Source organism: Ranitomeya variabilis, chromosome 2, assembly GCF_051348905.1.
Source record: "Ranitomeya variabilis isolate aRanVar5 chromosome 2, aRanVar5.hap1, whole genome shotgun sequence".
NCBI classification, from domain to species: Eukaryota; Metazoa; Chordata; class Amphibia; order Anura; family Dendrobatidae; genus Ranitomeya; species Ranitomeya variabilis.
The window spans coordinates 64,333,891-64,353,906 of NC_135233.1; the positions used below are offsets into that span (position 1 = coordinate 64,333,891).

General features: G+C 41.4%; 1 protein-coding gene across 3 annotated transcripts in view; it reads right to left on the reverse strand.

The window, feature by feature from the left end:
• The window catches only part of WDPCP (WD repeat containing planar cell polarity effector), a 357,770-nt gene that overhangs the window by 183,861 nt on the left and 153,893 nt on the right, over positions 1-20,016 (reverse strand). For all 3 annotated transcript variants that reach the window (XM_077282497.1, XM_077282498.1, XM_077282499.1), the window contains 2 exons: positions 19,289-19,480; positions 15,598-16,207 (listed from right to left, as the gene is read on the reverse strand). In XM_077282497.1, the coding sequence (XP_077138612.1) occupies positions 15,598-16,207; positions 19,289-19,480 (802 nt within the window). The remainder of the gene's footprint in view (positions 1-15,597; positions 16,208-19,288; positions 19,481-20,016) is intronic.

The following is a 20,016-nucleotide window of genomic DNA, read 5'->3' on the forward strand; positions in this document are numbered from 1 at the left end:
AAAAAAAATTTTGTTTCCAAAATTGTGCTGGTGTAAAGTAGACATGTGGGAAATGTTATTTATTAACTATGCTTTGTGACATATCTCTCTGATTTAAGGGCATAAAAATACAAAGTTTGAAAATTGCAAAATTTTAAATTTTTTTGCCATATTTCTGTTTTTTTTCATAAATAATCGCAAGTAACATCGAAGAAATGTTACCACTAACATGAAGTACAATATGTCACGAAGAAACAGTCTCAGAATCAGCAGGATCCGTTGAAGCGTTTCAGAGTTATAACCTCATAAAGTGACAGTGGTCAGAATTGTAAAAATTGGCCTGGTCATTAAGTACCAAATTGGCTCTGTCACTAAGGGGTTAAGAATAATTTTGGAGACTACAATTTATTCCATAAGAAACAACAACAACAACAACAAAAAAAAACAGAACAGCGAATAAAGCCTAAAAACATAAGACACATCAGAAAATGAAATGGTAAGAACATAATTTAAGTATGCATGTTATGCATTGTATCAGTAGTTATGAAGGCCAAAAAAGCAACGGTCTCACAAATGACATCACATTTGTCTAATATCCAAAGCAAGGGTTTTATTTATAGTTTAGTTGTTCATGGTACTTGCTTTTATTGGCGAAGACCAGAACCACAAGGCTTGTAAAATAATAAGGAAAGGATTTATTATTTATCAGTTGATGCATCCCCAGAAGTCAATTGATCTCATTAACAAGGACAGTCCGGTCAGAGCGCTGCTTAACCTTATTAGAGGGACACAAAAGAGATGGTAGCCAAAAAAAACAGTAACGATCCAATATAAGGAAATTCTGCCTGAAATAATGAATCGAAAGGGAAAACTGTAAAAAGAAAAATACTTCATCTAAATGCAAACACTGAATTTTAAATTGTGAGAAATCGCAGTGGTTGAGGTGAAACATCTTTCCCCCTTTAGATGCTTGACCTCACTTGGATGGTGCACTCCTTGGTAGGAAGAGGTGACAGCCAACTCGTAGCCTAATTGATTTAAGAACAGTGTCTGGGGAGTCAGTCCAATTAAATTTACAAGATGGCAATTAGCTGGAAGGCCTCTAAATCCCCGCACCGTGAGCATTCTGGCCTGTGTGAGAACACAAATGTGCCGGAGATAGCGAGGCAAGGGCTTTTTTTTTCCTCCACCAAAGCTGCTGTGAGCGGCCTCACTAGGGAAGAGAGAAAAATAAACTTAAGGCCTAAGATCACAGAATGGGGTCTCGTGTAAAGGTAAAGCAATTTAAGGGACTAGGGACAGAGTAAATGTAATAGTTTTACCAGTGGTTTTGTCTTAAGAAACAAATTCGTTGACTGATGTAATGCCAAGGCGACATCCGAGGGCTCGGATGACAGCAGAGATGGGGGGGACTAAAAATTGAGAAAGCGATGACCCTAAACTGGATGATAAGAGAGATGTAAGGATATTGATGATAAAAATCTACCTGTTCACATCATGACGTGAGCCTATGTTGGGGCTTACATTGGGAGGAACGCTCAAAATATTCCTCCAATGGAAGGCCGCAACTTATCCCAGTATGTAGGCAAACACTGCTAACGTAAATGTGCTGTACATATTGCAAAAAAATGAATATCTGAAACAAGGAGGCAATGCCAGGAAAGTGAGGGGTCAGGTCACACAGTATATTGAAGTCTATGAAGAGGTAAAGGACTGAGCGAGAGGCAGAGAAACAGCGTGTAAATTCTCAATGCTGGATGCACATCTACACTGCTCAATGCTACTGTATAGTTTCAGTGATACCAAACAGAATAAGAGCAGGAATCCTTATTTTTGTGTGTTTAGTATATGAATGGCATCATAGCACATAGTCTCCACCCATTTACATTTAAGTCAATTACAAATTCGAGATAGAGCCTGCAGAAGGGAAAGCTGGTAAAAAAATGCAGAATACAGGTCACATAATAACCTGACAAGCTGTTATTCCTAAAGCACACACACGATAGCTTATTCTGAAAAGTTATCTGAAACTACAGTTCCACTTTAAAGTCATCAGACCCAATGCCACTAATAAATGTATTATAGAGATACAGTCGGCAAGTAGTCACAGATACCTACTGCATTTGTGGTTCCAGTGAAAACAAGATGAGTAAAAAAAAAATTATGTGGCAGCTATTATCTATTTATCTAATAGAAGGAGACAAGAAAGTATAGATAAAAGCTTTTTTAATATTAATTTTTTTTATGAAATTGTTACTAAAGTGCGTATCATTTAATAAGGAAATGTCACTCAATATAAATGATAAAATCTCACAAAATCTTCCATGATCCACAAGTTTAACCATGCATGGGGAGCTATGGAGGATTTATTTCCAAAAGGTTCTACAACATGGATATAGTGGAAAGACATTGTGATATTATTTGGTACTACCTTTCTTATATAAAGACGTGAGTTGGATGTTCAATACGAATCACTGTTTGGTAGAGCACCGCAGTGCGATTGTATTCCACCACTGGTCTGATTGCCATAGAAGACTTTTGATTGTCGCAGTAAATTGCTCACTTGAAAGCCATCTAAAACCACCTATCCTGGTGCCGTCATACTTTTCTGTTTTTGTATGGATTTCTTATATAAAATTAAGGTAATATTCTTGAGCATTGGTGAGACGTCTCTCTCTCTCTGTATATAAATATATAAAAACTAGAAGTTTACATACACTATATAAAAAGACACATATGAATGTTTTTCTCAATATCTGACATGAAATCAGAATAAACCTTTCCCATATTAGATCATTTAGGATTACCATAATTATTACCGCATTTCGCGGACTATAAGACGCACCGGACCATAAGACGCACCCCAAATTTGGGGTGAAAATTGCAGAAAAAAATATTTTTTATAAGATGGGGGTCCGTCTTATTGTCCGAATTTACAGTATCTTACCTGTGGGCTGGTGGTGGCAGAGCAGGGTCACAGGAGGCATGGTGTCGGCAGAGGTGGGGTGAGGCGGTACGGCGTGCACCTGAGCAGGGTCCCTTCCTGCTTAGGTGGGTGACGCCACGGCCTGGTGTCCATGGGAGGATGGCAGCAGTGGTTACCGGCAGAGGTGTTGGGATGAGGAGGCACAGTGAGAGGTATGGCGTTAGAGGGGTCCCTTTCCCCGGTGAGGTGATGCAGCAGCCCGGTAATGCAGCAGAGCCGGGTGAATCCTGTTGTTACCGCGGTGGCAGAGGTGTGGAGACGAGGAGGCGCAGTGAGCGGGGTCCCTTTCCCCGGGGAGGTGATGCAGCAGCCCCGGTAATGCAGCAGTGCCGGGTGAATCCTGTTGTTACCGTGGTGGCAGAGGTGTGGAGATGAGGAGGCGCAGTGAGCGGGGTCCCTTTCCCCGGTGAGGTGATGCAGCAGCCCCGGTAATGCAGCAGGGCCGGGTGAATCCTGTTGTTATCGGTGCGCGCGGCCATCTTCCTGAGGCCGCGCTTTCGCAGATGGAGCTCTGCTGCCCGGGGCTTCAGGAAAATGGCCGCCGCGATCCCCATCTGCGCACGCGCGGCATCCCGCGGCCATTTTCCTGAAGCCCCGGGCAGCAGAGCTCCATCTGCGAACGCACCGATAACAACAGGATTCACCCGGCTCTGCTGCATTACTGGGGCTGCTGCATCACCTCACCGGGGAAAGGGACCCTGCTCACTGCGCCTCCTCATCTCCACACCTCTGCCGCCGCACCTCTGCCGCCACGGTCCACGGTAAGCCTGCATTGCGAATATAAGACGCACCCCCCATTTTCCCCCCTTTTTTTGGGGGGAAAAAGTGCGTCTTATATGCCAAAAAATACGGTAATATTTGCCAAATGCAAGAATAATGAGAGAGAGAAGAGAGAGAATGTTTTAAGGCATTTTTATTACTTACTGCAAAGTAAAAAGTTTACACACATTTCATTATATTTGGTACCATCGACGTAAAACTGAATGATTTGGGTCAAACGTTTGGGATATCCTTCCACAAGCTTCTCACAATAGTCGGAATTTGGGTGGATTCCTCCTGACAAAACCAGGTGTAACTGATCCCGGTTTGTAGGTCTCCTTGCTCGCACCTGCCTTTTCAGCTTTAACCATAAATTTTCAATAGGATTGAGATCAGGGCTTTGTGATGGTCACTCCAAAACATTGACCTGGTTATCCTTAAGCCACTTTGTTACCATTTTGGCAGTGTGCTTTGAGTCATTGTCCATTTGGAAGACCCATTTCCGCCTAAGCTTTAACTTCCTGGCTGATGTCTTGAGATGTTGCTTCAGTATTGCCACATAGTCTTTTCTCACGATGCCATCTATTTTGTGATGTGCACCAGTCACTCCTGCAGCAAAACAAGCCCACAACATGATGTTGCTACCACCGTGTTTCACAGTTGGGCTTCCAAGCGTCTCTCTTTTTCCTCCAAACGTAACGATGGTCATTATGCCCAAAAAGTTCAATTTTTGTTTCATCAGACCACAGGACATGTCTCCAAAAATTAAGGACTTTGCTACTGTGTGAATTTGCAAACATTTTTTGTTTCTTTTTGAGTAATGGCTTCTTCCTGGCAGAGTGGCCTTTTAGCCCATGTTGATACAGTTTTCGTTTCACTGTGGATATTGACACAATCTTACCAGCTTCTGCCATCATCTTCACAAGGTCTTTTGCTTTTGTCCTTGGTTGATATGCACATGTCGGACCAAAGCACGTTCATCTCTGGGACACAGAACCCGTCTCCTTCCTGAGCAGTATGATGGCTGGACATTCCCATCTTGTTTGTACTTGCATATAATTGTTTGTACAGATGAAAGAGGCACTTTCAGGTATCTTGAAATTATACCCAAGGATGAGCAAGACTTGTGCAAGTCCACAATTCTCTTCCTGATATTTTGGCTGATTTCTTGAGACTTTCCCATGATGCTACACAAAGAAGCAGTGTGTTTCAGGTGTGTATTGAAATACATCAACAGGTGTGTCTCTAATTAACTTAGATGTTTCAAAAAAAAACAGAAGCTTCCAAACACATGGCATCATCATACGGGCAGTCCAGAGTTGTTTACAGGCAAAGTTATCTTAGTGTATGTAAACTTTTGACTTTGCAGTAAGTAATGCCTTAAAACATTCTCTCTCTGTCATTATTCTGGCATTTGGCAAACATTAAGGCCGGCGTCACACTAGCGAGTTTTACGGACGTAAGAGCGCAGAAAATACGTCCGTAAAACTCGCCAAACAAACGGCACAATTATTCTCAATGGGGCTGCCCCTATCAGCCGTATATTACGGTTCAGTATTATACGGCTTTCTACGGCCGTACAAAATCGCAGCATGCTGCGTTTGTCAGCGTATTGCGCAAAAAAACGCCAATGAAAGTCTATGGGGGCGAGAAATTACGGATTCCACACGGACCAGCAGTGTGACTTGTGAGAAATACGCAGCGGTGTTAGTGAAAAGCCGGTAATTCAATTGCCGGCTTTTCATTTCTCCTTCCCAAACCCGACAGGATATGAGACATGGTTTACATACAGTAAACCATCTCATATCCCCTTTTTTTTGCATATTCCACACTACTAATGTTAGTAGTGTGTATGTGCAAAATTTGGGCGCTGTAGCTGCTAAAATAAAGGGTTAAATCGCTGAAAAAATTGGCGTGGGCTCCAGCGCAATTTTCTCCACCAGAGCGGTAAAGCCAGTGACTGAGGGCAGATATTAATAGCCAGGAGAGGGTCCATGGTTATTGGCCCCCCCGTGGCTAAAAACATCTGCCCCCAGCCACCCCAGAAAAGGCACATCTGGAAGATGCGCCTATTCTGGCACTTGGCCACTCTCTTCCCACTCCCATGTAGCGGTAGGATACGGGGTAATGAAGGGTTAATGCCACCTTGCTATTGTAAGGTGACATTAAGCCAGATTAATAATGGAGAGGCGTCAATTATGTCACCTATCCATTATTAATCCAATTGTCTGAAAGGGTTAAAAAACACACACACACATTATTAAAAATTATTTTAATGAAATAAACACAGCGGTTGTTTTAATATTTTATTGCTCTCTCAATCCACCTAAGACCCTCGCTTGGCAAAATAATAAACCCACAATATACATACCCTCTCTGATGAACTGTCACGTCCCACGAAGTAATCCATCTGAAGGGGTTAAAATATTTTACAAGCAGGAGCCCTGCTAATGCAGCTGTGCTCGTGCTTGTAAGCCCCGGCGAATGAAGGAAATGTAGGTCAATGACCTATAGTTACCTTCAGTCGCGGTGATGCGCCCCCTGCTGGTTGTCCTCATGAACTGCAGCCTGGGAACTTTTTCCCACGCTCCAGGTCATATGAGGACAACCAGCAGGGGGCGCATCACCGCGACTGAAGGTAACTATAGGTCATTGACCTACATTTCCTTCATTCGCCGGGGCTTACAAGCACGAGCACAGCTGCATTAGCAGGGCTCCTGCCTGTAAAATATTTTAACCCCTTCAGATGGATTACCTCGTGGGACGTGACGGTTCATCAGAGGGTATGTATATTGTGGGTTTATTATTTTGCCAAGCGAGGGTCTTAGGTGGATTGAGAGAGCAATAAAATATTAAAACAACCTGTGTGTTTATTTCATTAAAATAATTTTTAATAATGTGTGTGTGTGTTTTTTAACCCTTTCAGACAATTGGATTAATAATGGATAGGTGACATAATTGACGCCTCTCCATTATTAATCTGGCTTAATGTCACCTTACAATAGCAAGGTGGCATTAACCCTTCATTACCCCATATCCCACCGCTACACGGGAGTGGGAAGAGAGTGGCCAAGTGCCAGAATAGGCGCATCTTCCAGATGTGCCTTTTCTGGGGTGGCTGGGGGCAGATGTTTTTAGCCACGGGGGGGCCAATAACCATGGACCCTCTCCTGGCTATTAATATCTGCCGTCAGTCACTGGCTTTACCACTCTGGCGGAGAAAATTGTGCGGGAGCCCACGTCAATTTTTTCCGCCATTTAACCCTTTATTTTAGCAGCTACAGCGCCCAAATTTTGCACATACACACTACTAACATTAGTAGTGTGGAATATGCAAAAAAAATGGGGATATGAGATGGTTTACTGTATGTAAACCATGTCTCATATCATGTCGGGTTTGTGAAGGAGAAATGAAAAACCGGCAATTGAATTACCGGCTTTTCACAGATATCGCTCTGAATTAAATATAAATACATAATATATATATATATATGTGTCTCAATGACATATATATATATATATATATATATATATATATACACTGTATATATGTTTTCCCGAACATTTGAGCACATAAATCCATTAGATGTCGGTTTTGCAAGCCTGCGAGAAAATATCGCAGTACGGATGCCATACGGATTACATACGGAGGATGCCATGTGCAAAATACGCTGACACACCCTGCCTACGGATGACATACGGACCACTATTTTGGGAACATTTCTCCGTATTACGGCCGTAAAAAACGGACCGTATTGTCTTACGCCGAGTGTGACTCCAGCCTAATAATTATGGTAATCCTAAACCTACCTAAAACAGGAAAGGTTTATTCTGATTTCATGTCAGATATTGAGAAAAACACGCAGATGTGTTTTTTTATATAGTGTATGTAAACTTCTGGTTTCAATTGTATATATACAGAGAAATGCCTAACTAATGCTCAAGAATATTACCTTAATTTTATATAAGAAAGGTAGCACCAAATAATATCACATGCTGTTATTGCGTCAATTGGTCGACAAAGGGATCTGCCAGCAGTGGATCTTGATGTTTTGCCCAAGTTCATTCAGCGCAGAAGAACATTCTTCAGACAACCATTAATAATCTCAGTGATAGTGGTCAAGGTGTGTACGTGTGGGGAATTCTGTACATGTTGCTCAAACTCTAAGAAGAATAAATTGAGACGTTTTGAAAATTATCTTTTTATTTTTTCATCATATACATATCATTAGCATGCCATCCTATGATTTTTCATACTTCTAAGGCTGTGTGCACATGTTGCAGATTTTTAGCGTTTTTTTCGCTATAAAAACGCTATAAAAACGCATAAAAACTGCATACATTATGCATCCCATCATTTAGAATGCATTCTGCCATTTTTGTGCACATGATGCGTTTTTTTTCCGCGAAAAAAACGCATCGCGGTAAAAAATGCAGCATGTTAATTAATTTTGCGGATTTTTGGCGCATTTCCCACTATATAATGCATTGGGAAATGTCCGAAAAAAACCGCGCAAAAATCGCGCCAAAAAAACGCATGCAGATTTCTTGCAGAAAATTTCAGGTTTTTCTCAGGAAATTTCTGCAAGAAATCCTGAACGTGTGCACATAGCCTTAGAATTTTGTTTCTTGCTGTTGAAATTTCAGTGTTGAGGAGTTTATATGTATATGAGACAAATTTTGAATGAGAAGAATTCTGTAAAAATTACTGATAATTGTACCAATTAATTTTTCTTGTCCCTAACACCAGTAATCCTAGTAATTTCAGATCCAGCTGATATGTTAATATTTGTTCACTAGTTCAGAATCTCATGGATTCAGCATGCAATACAAGTACCGTAAATGAAAAATGTCACCCATGTTTCATACTTATTCTCACTCAGTGAAGGAAATCCTTGCAGGAATATGCAGCATGCTCCATTATTATATGTGCACATATTCAGTATTTGCAGCAGATTTTGCCCCAAATACTAGAGTGTTGGCAGCAAAAACGTTGCATAAAATATGCACGTTATCTATCTTTTTCTTTCCCTCATTCATTGGAATTTATGAAAAACGCAGCAAAAATGCTGTAAGACATATGAACCTGCTTTAAATCTGCAAGAAAAAAAGCAGCATGTGCATGAGATTTCAGAAATCCCATTCCCTTGGCACTTTTTCAGTGATAAAAACGCGCATCAAAAAGCAATGTGTGCACATACACATGTTCTGCATGGCCAATATCCACAGATTAGCATTACTGAATGACAATGCGGCTAATCTTCGTGTGGCTCAGGCTACAAATAACTAAAAGATATTCAGGGCTAAACCTTGGATTTTATTTTTGTAAACTAAAAATCTAAATTTGCCACAGGCTAACAACTCTGAACACAATTCTGCCAGTATGTGTAACAAAGCAACACATCCCAGCCTAAAATCAATGCACTAAAATAACAATTAAAAACGGGACCAGGAGATAACAGACAAACATAAAACGCTATGTGCCAATAAAAGGATTAAGCCCAATATATTACATAACTATCAGATAGGATCCTAGTGGAGACATAATCCATGGCAGCCTAGTATGCAGATATTCATCTAGATTTCGCTTTGTCAAACTTCAGCCACAAGTACGTTGCGCTAATCTCAGCTATTGTTTTATTGTTTTCTATATTTTTACCTATGCCTAGAATAATTTATTTAGACATTGAGGAAATAGCCATAAAAATGCTGACAAATGGAAAGTGTGACACTGCTGCAAGAACGGATTCTTTTTTTTTTTTTTAATGTGCCACATTGTAAACTGGCACCGAATGCTGACAAAATGTGAACGTGTCCAGCGATCCCAGCTTTCAATACATTTAATGTTAAAATTCTGCCACTTGCATACCAGGGATAAAGAGCAGACAGGAAAGGGGCACCCAAATCTAAGCCATGGATAAAACGTGATGTGTATTGCACACTGTGAGCTGTAAGGGGTATGTGATCATAAAGAATCTGGGTGGGAAACGCGTTGGGAGTAACGAGCCGAGATACTTAGGAGCTGATTCTTTAACACTGGTGTCCTAAAGAAGGGCTCGCTGGAGTACTATGTGTCAAATCCATTAAGGCGCACACCACGTAATGAATTAGGCGCAACCGTTACGTGGTGAGCGCAGTTGCAGGACACTTGTGGAGAAAGTTACGCGACTTTTATGAATATGAAGAGAGTATCCGCACCCCATCTACGCTACGTTCATCATGGCTGGGACTCGCATGAAAATGTCAAAAGTAGCAAAATATTTGTGCAACCTTCCGACTTACGCAAAATATTGTGACTAAGAGGTTTTACTTTATGTCAGAGTTCTGGCATAAAAACCTTAATGAATCGGCCCCATAATCTCCGGACGGCTTTTCAAAGTATGAAGCGTTTCAGAGTTCTGAAATCACACAGCCGGCACCTGATTCTTGCAGCTAGCGTCTAATTCTTTATACCAAAAAACAAAGGGTTCGACACCCAAAGAGTATAATAGCCAAATTAATCTTTATTTAGAATATTTGAACAAAATTTCAATATATATATATATATAACACTGACACTGTCTGGCAAAGGTGCAGGGATCAACTAGCAATAATAACATAACATATAGTACTGTGCCTATTATCAAAATTAACACGGTGCTACAAGAGCCATCCAAAAACTAAGCACTAATGGCACACTAGGAAGATTAATTGAATTAAAGTAGGACAATGCACTTACTTCCAAATCAATTTTAGTTGATCCCTGCCGCCCCAACCCACGTTTCGTGGAAACTTCTTAAGGAGACATCTGATTCTTCCAGCCAGTGTCTGATTCTTGCAGTGTCTGATTCTTGCAGCCAGAGACCGATTCTTGCAGCCAGCGACCGATTATTGCAGCCAGCAACCAATTATTGCAGCCAGCAACCAATTATTGCAGCCAGCGTCCAATTATTGCAGCCAGCGTCCAATTATTGCACCCAGCGTCCGATTCTTGCACCCAGCGTCCGATTCTTGCACCCAGCGTCCGATTCTTGCACCCAGCGTCCGATTCTTGCAGCCAGTGTATGATTCTTGCAGCCAGTGTATGATTCTTGCAGCCAGTGTATGATTCTTTCAGCCAGTGTCTGATTCTTGCAGCCAGTGTATGATTCTTGCAGCCAGTGTCTGATTCTTGCAGCCAGTGTCTGATTCTTGCAGCCAGTGTCTGATTCTTGCAGCCAGTGTCTGATTCTTGCAGCCAGTGTCTGATTCTTTCAGCCAGTGTCTGATTCTTGCAGCAAGCGTCTGTCTCTTGCAGCCAGTGTATGATTCTTGCAGCCAGCTTCTGATTCTTGCAGCAAGTGTCTGATTCTTGCAGCCAGCGTCTGATTCTTGACGCCAGCGTCTGATTCTTGACGCCAGCGTCTGATTCTTGACGCCAGCGTTTGATTCTTGCAGCCAGCGTCTGATTCTTGCAGCCAGCGTTTGATTCTTGCAGCCAGCGTCTGATTCTTGCCGCCAGCGTCTGATTCTTGCCGCCAGCGTCTGATTCTTGCCGCCAGCGTCTGATTCTTGCCGCCAGCGTCTGATTCTTGCAGCCAGCGTCTGATTCTTGCAGCCAGCGTCTGGAACAGCACTGGTGCTGGAGGTGATAGAAGCCTTTCTTATCTGATTGGGAGTTGTCAAAGTAGTAGACAACAACGCCTTTAATTTCATAACGTATGAAAAAAGAATGGCTAAAACAAAGTTCTATGAAAAGATGCTTCAGGTTGTTATGTTGTGGGGAACACGGGAACATATGTCTGGGCTGACAGACCCTCTAAATTTCAGCCCCCTGGTTTTGAGCATGTACAAGCATGAGCCGGATGACAGATTCTTAGTTCTACATTTTAGGCTTTTATGAACAGTTCCTTTTCTCCGCCTGTGTTGATCTCTTTACTTACTGCATGTGTGTCTACATTTATATGATATATATTAAAGGGAACCGGTCACCGCCAAAATAGAAGTTGAGCTAAGCCCACCGGCATCAGGGGCTTATCTACAGCATTCTGTAATGCTGTAGATAAGCCCCCGATGTATCCTGAAAGATGAGAAAAAGAGGTTAGATTATACTCACCCAGGGGCGGTCCCGCTGCGGTTCGGGTACGATGGGCGTTGCGGTCCGGGGCCTCCCATCTTCTTACGATGACGTCCTCTTCTTGTATTCACGATGCGGCTCCGGCACAGGCGTACTTTCACTGCCCTGTTGAGGGCAGAACAAAGTACTGCAGTGCGCAGGCGCTGGGCCTCTCTGACCTTTCCCGGCGCCTGCGCACTGGAGTACAGGACAGATAAAGTACGCCTGCGAAGGAGCCGCGGCATGAAGACAAGAAGAGGAGGTCACCCTATGAAGATGGGAGGCCCCGGACCGTGAAACCCATCGGACCAGAACCGCCCCTGGGTGAGTATAATCTAACCTCTTTTTCTCATCTTTCAGGATACATTGGGGGCTTATCTACAGCATTCTGGTGCCGGTGAGCTTAGCTCACCTTTGATTTTGGCGGTGACAGGTTCCCTTTAATCCTATGTTTCATTGTACAGCTCTACGGTGCTATAGCAAATGATAATGACAATTTAAGTTCCTTTGCTTATAAGACAGAAAAACATCCTCAGATTTTGCGACATTAGCTACGTTGACAACTTCTTTAGTCTTGTGGTGATCACATGTTGAATTTTTCTTTAAGAGGCAATCCACTAAAATGTTTTTCCATCTCTGCAGACCCACCTGAGTGTCTGCCATCCTCTGCACTTCCTCTTTGTTCTCTTCAGTCTCCATGCTATAAATTGCATGAAGCATCAGCCTAGCATCACATGTGCAGCTGGAGCCAGTGCAATCTCTGCCTGCAGTGGGGACTCCTAAATATTTTCCGAAATAAGCTAATATATAAGTATAACATCAAGAAGTCAGACTTGTCATCTCCTACATGATAACTGGGAGCCGTCTAGTCAACATCAGTAACTGATAGGCGTTTCAGTCCCACCCTGTGGAGAACTTCAGTGTTACACTCCTTCGTCATACACGAAATTCTGGTGACTGAGATGGTGACCGTCTTCAGAGAACATAGAGGTATATAATTCTCATGCATAGACTATGAATTTTAAAATAGAAAGTGATAAGTCATGTGGTAAGGCTATTTAAAGAGTCAATACTGACTTTTAGGATTGCTATTTCCAATAGGCCACTCTACTGTCCCTGCTCTCTTCCTTTGTGAAGATGCCTATAAGACTCTACATGTCAACTTGGAACTCTACAAAAAGAAAACTTTACATCACAGACCCATAGATAGAAAGGAACAACTAAATCAGGTAATATAGGCAGAAATACAGAGCGGTATGTAAAAGTTTGGGCACCCCTGGTCAAAATGACTGCTACTGTGAACAGTTAAGCAAGTTGAAGATGAAATGATGTCCAAAAGGCCTAAAGTTAAAAATAACACTTTTCTCCTCTGTATTTTAGGCAAAAATATATATATACCGTATTTGTTCATTTTTTAAATTTACAAATTAGAAAAAGTAAAATAGGCCGATGTAAAAGTTTGGGGAAACCTGGCATGGTTAGTACCTAACAGCACCCCCTTGTGAAAGTATCACAGCTTGTAAACGCTTTTTGTAGCCAGGGGTTCCCAAACTTTTACATGACACCGTACACATTGGGAGACAAGTGACAGGATGACTCAATACAAAATCACTGGAGAACTACTTTAATTAGTAAAAAAAACACCAATGAAGAATCTAGAATCGGCTTCTGGAGGGTTTACAGAGCGACGTAGCACAGTGACTTTGTGGCATCCACCGATGTTCGTTTTTGTTCTGCAGTAAAGAAATGCTTTTGTTGAGATGTTGTGCGTCTGTACATTTGGCTGACGGATGCTGGTTAGTATCGCTGCCAACTTGCAGGACGTTTGGCCTTGTTTCTATGTCTAATTCCCTGTTGACCTAAGGAGCTGTGAAATAACACAACCCTGAAAGGCTGAATCAGAAAACAGTTTTGTCTTCTTTTGCCACAGTACATAGTACTTCAGCATCTACTCACCGCCTAACAACTGCTGTTCCTGCCATCACCATGATAAACCATAATGCACAAGCAGTGATCCAGCTTCACACAAGCAGCACAAAAAGTGTTTTCCAGTCCCTTTTTATGAGTCTAGTTTTCAATTTCATTTTTTAATCCTTTAATGGAAGAGCGATAAACATGATGTCCACTACTTTAACATTGATGACCTCAGGATAGGTCATCAGTGTCTGACAGGTGGAGTACCACACTGCACCCCCGCCAATCAGCTGTTCTCGGTGCCGGCAGCGGCCGGATGTGCTCAGTTACGGAGCTGCTACATCTACTGATCGTGGCCCCAGATGACAGATGTGCAGTACCCGGCTACGCGGCATGGGGAGAGTCAGTCCCTTCCGAGGACAGTGGCTCCTCTAAAAGTGCTGAACAACCTCTTTAACGTTAGACATTTTTGTTTGCGTCACTATATTTCAGCAGCTGTAACTCATTTTTTTCCGTTTCTGTGGTTCTCACAGCTCTCGTCCTGGGGCCACAGATCACTGTCATGGCCAATGGACCACGTTGGGTGAATTGATTTGCACCATCTCTAGCATCCATTTTGTTTTGTTTTTTACTGTCCACATTTTACACTAAATGTGATGATTAGTGATGAGCGAATGTGCTTGGATATTATGTTCGAGTCCCTGTGGTTCACGATTTGCAGTTGTTAGACAGCCTCCCACATGTGGGGATTGCATGCTTGTTAGGGAATTAATGGAGCGTCGGTCAAAAATGTGCCTTGCTGCTACCATTCCAACAGGAAGAAAAGTTCCCAGTTCTGCGGATAGATTGGTCGGACCCCCAACAATCAACAAGTTCTCCCCTATGCTGTGCATAGGAACACGAAAAGAATGAAGCCTTCATCAAGCATGTGCTGAACTGTAGCCCAAATGTAGAATCTTGGATCTGAATACACCGTTTGGATATATCAATTAGATTGCTGCTTCATTATTGTCCTCTTCCTGCATTTATATATGGAGGACATTCGGGACTGTGGTCTGTCAGGTTGCGTGCATGCAATGTTTCATAGGGGGCTTGGAAGTGCTGTTATTTTTTGCCTATACTGCAGATAGGTGATAAGTTGTTTTCACAAGACAATAGTAACTTTCATTACTAAATCATAATGCAGCATGACTTAGCTATTATTATTTACTATTGTTCTCCAAGATTTTTTCATCTCTTCATGTTGTAAGGAGGCTAATGGCCACGTAATCAATGGGAGGTATGTGTCACAGGGATGGCACTAGGTGCACTAGGATGTTGTTGAGTGCACCTGGGTCCGGCTTGTGGGTAGCTATGAGAGATAGGTGGGTCTGGCTACCCACATACCTCACCTGTGGGTGCGGTTACAGCCTACACAATGGAGGCTGTTTGGCACATGGTCTGTGTGTTGGGAGGTAGAAGGCCTCCGGTGTGTGGTGCTGGACATTGCCCCAGCCTGTGTGCCCACAGGCCTGAGGGAGCAGAGAGCCCGGCTAAGGACATTGTGTGTTGTTTTGCCTGCTCTGAAGGCCGTTTATCATTTGTTGTTACTGTTGGGTATATGAAGGAAATAAACCCGCACGGACTTTTTTCTTAAAGAAGCACGCCTCCTGTTTTTCTCCTGCCACACCTAAGTGAGTACGAAATCCTTACAATGTACATAACTCATCTACTGTCAGAGACTGCATTAGTTAGTGTGAGATTATATATCAAGGCAAGAGACGGTAAGCAACCAATAATGAGCCATATCCAAAGTACACTACCATAGAAAACTCTGAGTGCAGCTAATGTTAGAACATTATATTTATACTCTATGTATACGTATATTTATACTCTAATATCTTACCAAGCTTGAACTGAAGAACTCCTACGGGTCCCCCGTGAAATCTCAGAAACACAAGGTTATATATATCGGCACTATCCGAGCACTGAGCTGCAGTACGAGGGTAAGTCCACTTGATGTCCACCAGGCTGCTGGACACCTCAAACTGCTTATTGCATTGCAGGGTGGATGTTGGGGCAAGGTTTTCAGCAACAAGCTGGACTTTAATGGGTGAGAGTGCCATGTCAAATATTTGTACCTCCCCTTGATTGTTGCTCACCACAAAAATACATCCAGCAGGATGCCACTGGATTAATGAAGGCAAAAGATCAGCCTGGGCCAGAAGAGTCACTCTGCGATGAGCTTCATAAAGAATTATCGAAGAATCTTCACAGCCAAGAAGAAGCCTGTCCTCGGCCTTGTTCCTGTCACAGCTTATGGCTCGGGAATTGAGGGGGATTTTAGTGACTGAAGCACACTGCATTTTGTTTCTTGCACATTCATAGACGCAGCTGTCAACCATAGGTTCGTTGTCGGAGCTCATTGAGTGCTCTACTGTAAGTACCTGGTAAGGCTGAGTGATACTAAAGCTAGCGTCCAGCATATCGCCCTCGGTGCGGATGTAACTCAGCACCTAAGAAGAAAAAGCAGAAGGAAACTACCGGTAAATATTGCAACCAAGAGACAATACATGCTGTTATATTGTGTATATAGACCCAACTAAAATGACAAACCCAAAAATCAAAAATGTGAATATTAAAGGGAATCAATCATAGGTTTGGGGCCTCTAAACCCTAAGCAAGCCATTTTGTAACTGAAGTTAAGTGTTTCAATCATGTCCATGTAAAAATCATCATTAGGTAGTTTAGGGAGCTTTTTCTACCTTAAAACTCCTATGTTTTTCCTTTGTTAGCATTACCATTATTATCAGCAATATTTGGCAACACTTTCTATAAGGTCACGATATTACTGAAAATTAGCCAAATATTCCATCCAAATTTGTGTGGAAAAACCTGCTGTGAGTCCAGTAGCAGAAAGTGAGTAAATTGACCTGAAGTGCAATCTACTGTATGTGGAATGATGGCAGGTTTGTTGTAATCAGAACTGAATGGGCAAGTCAACATCGACAATAAAATCCAGTTATAGTGGACTGAAAATATACTGAAAATTAAGAGCTCATGGCACGCTAGGCACATGTTTTTCTGTTTCTCTGGTCTGTAAGGCTGCGGTTGGCTGTTGCCCCCATTTGGTGCACCCCATTTTTATCCTCTCCTTAACTTCTGAATAACACCTCTCCTTTGTTTTCTCCCTTCCTTCACTCTACTCAATCTTACAGCTTCTTGCATATTTTCGTTATTAAGTTTATGGTTTCAAGATGACGGTCCATTGATGATCTTCCTTTTTGCACCTTTGCATATTTAATGGGCCTGCGTGTCCAAGATTGTTTCCCCAACCCAGCCTCAATTCCTTCCCTGTTAGAAATTTGAAAATGTAATAAAAATAAAAACCTAACTGTTCTCAAAGATTGAAAATGAAAAAACAGCATTACTACATACATTTCCCGAGCCAATTCTGACGGTCCTTTCCCTGGTCTCCGGCTGCTTTCTCTAAGGCTTCGTTCACACTTGCGTCATTTTAGGAAAAAAACGGATCCTGCAAATGTGCCCGCACGATGCGTTTTTTTCCCAGAGACTTGTATTGCCGACGGATCGCGACGTATGGCCATACGTCGCATCCGTCGTGCACTGGATGCATCGTGTTTTGGCGGACCATCGGCACGAAAAAACGTTCAAGGGAATGTTTTTTCGTACGTTGCGTCCGCCATTTCCTACCGCGCATGCGTGGCCGGAACTCCGCCCCCTCCTCCCTGGACTTTAGAATGGGCAGCGGATGCGTTGAAAAACTGCATCCGCTGCCCACGTTGTGCCACATTTTCACAACGTGCGTCGGTACGTCGCACGACGGACCCGTACCGACGCAAGTGTGAAAGAAGCCTTAGGCTATGCTCACATGTCCAGTAATCAACAGTTAGAATGGATCCAGCTGCAGTCAGTTAACAAAAAAAGTTGAGAAAACACAACTTTTTTGACTAAGTAAAAAAAAATATAGATTTCAACTATATCCGTTTATTTAACATTGAAATCTATGGAAAGCGGATCCATTAAAAAGCCATCCATTTTTTCTTAGTGGAAGCTGATCCAGTAAGCAAAAAACATAAAAAAATTGATCCAGTTGAAATTAGTTTTTCTTAGTGGAACCAAAAATAATTGCGTCTGCACAACTTTTTTGTTAACGGATTTCTGCTGGATCTGTTCTAACGGATGACTACTGGACATGAGAACACAGCCTTAGTTGGTTTTCCCTGCTGAGCCTCCTGCAATGATGTCTTTTCCGATGACAAAGAGACCAGCAGGGCACCAGAGATGTATTTAGATGGTAAAACTAGAGGCGTTGGGTGTAGAGCTTTTTTTTATTTTTTTTTTTTTAACTTTTGGCACTTGGCTCTATTCTGAAGGTAAAATCAGCAAGCAAATATCCACAAATTGGTGCAGATTTATCGTCGTGGATTTCTCTGTGAATTCTTGCAGAAATTTTCTGCAGCAATTTCTGCTGTAAAGTCTCTACTACTTAACAGAACATCTTTAAGCCCAGATTTTTCTATAAATTAGATAAAATTGAGATAGTATATTAAACTCTCATCGTTCTTTCAATCGGTAATCGTGCTTGTTTACTTGATAAACGCATGTACTACTTTAGGCACAGAGGGGTAGACAATATTGTTAGTGTTATTTTAATTGCAATTATTAGGAAACAAATGCGCTAAATCCCCAAGCAACAGGAAAGGAATTATATTAGAAATTTACAGCAGTAGCCAGTTGAGATGTTAGAAATCACAAAGGACTCAATTTGGGAAATAGTGATTTAATCATTTTATTTTAATTACCTCTTCCTTGGGATTCTGCCACAGGATAAGGCTCACGTTGCAAAGAACGACACAGTGCTTTTCAACAGTACAATGGTAACATACATATTAGCCTTTTTTGATGTATTAAGACATTAGGGAGTGTTGTTCCAATGAAAGTTGCAATGAAAATAAATCATATAGGAATCAAAAGATTGAGGATTTATGAATTTGATGGCTATAAGCCAATATATATTTTTTGTGTGTTTTTTTTCTTTTTTACGAGAGGCACTTCGTAAATCACACGGGTCTCTAACACTTAATTGCACCTTTCATTGTACTACAATACCATTCGGTATGAGCTGAACTACCCTTTCTGTCTATTAATTCTGGAAGTCAAAGTAATAACCTAATAAATCAAAGAGCAGAATAAATGATGGTATCTAGCTGTGAACGAAGTTTTTCTAACTTGGTTTTACAGTTTTCCAAAAAACTGTTTAGGCTTTTTTTTTGTAATTTTAAACTTTTGGACAACCTTTTTACAACATTTGCTGATATTCAAGTATAACAAATATTGTATTTACAGGTCCTTTATTGCCCAAAATGTAGGGCCAATCTGTTTCCTTCCTAAAATTCCAGGTACACCTCAATACCCATTATCCAGATGGTAAAGAACTGATGGTAAATGAAAAATTGGAAATAGAAAAAAATTGGTTGTCTCACAATTATCAATATGTAGACCTAGCAAAGTCTTAAAAAGTAGGCAAAAAAAAAATCATGATGTAATTTTCTTTTTGTTCACGATTATCTTACCTCCAGTCTGTTATTAGAACAGCCTAATAGGACTATGTTCGCCCGGTCTTTGTCACTAGACATTGGAGTCCAAGGGCAAACCTCATCAGCAGGTACTTGCCACCAACAAATGGCAAGATCCTGTACACAATTTACTGCAAGACGACGATTGAGATGCCGAACCTTTGGTCCCGGAATATCAATATAAGTGATCTATAGGTGGAAAAGAGAATACGAAAAGTCTAAAGGTTTGTAATATCTATTACATTTATTAAATTCCAGTAATCACACTGAATTTTGGATGCATTACAATATAAATTTACAATTTTCTGAGTAGTATCTAATTTTCACTGTCTAATTACCAGTATTTTCTTCACACAGCAAATAGTTACTCAGCTGTATTAATAAGTCGGGAAAGAATAACTATAGTTTTGTTTTTTCCATAAAATAATAGTACATATGAAAATAAGAAACTTTCTAATATAACTTATTCCAATTCTCTCTCCTCCTGGACTGATCGCTTATTCTCAAAATTCTCAGTTTTGGGTAAAATCTGTCTTCACTGAAGACAGATTTTACCCATGAATAGAGAGTAAAAAAATCAGGAGAAAGAAACTGATTTCTCTAATATGATAGATTACAATTTTTCATGAGTGCTATTGATTTATGAAACAAAAATTAAAATGACGGTTATTGCTTAAGAAAAAGTTATTTACAACTGTATTCAAGATTTTAACTAAGTGATCTAT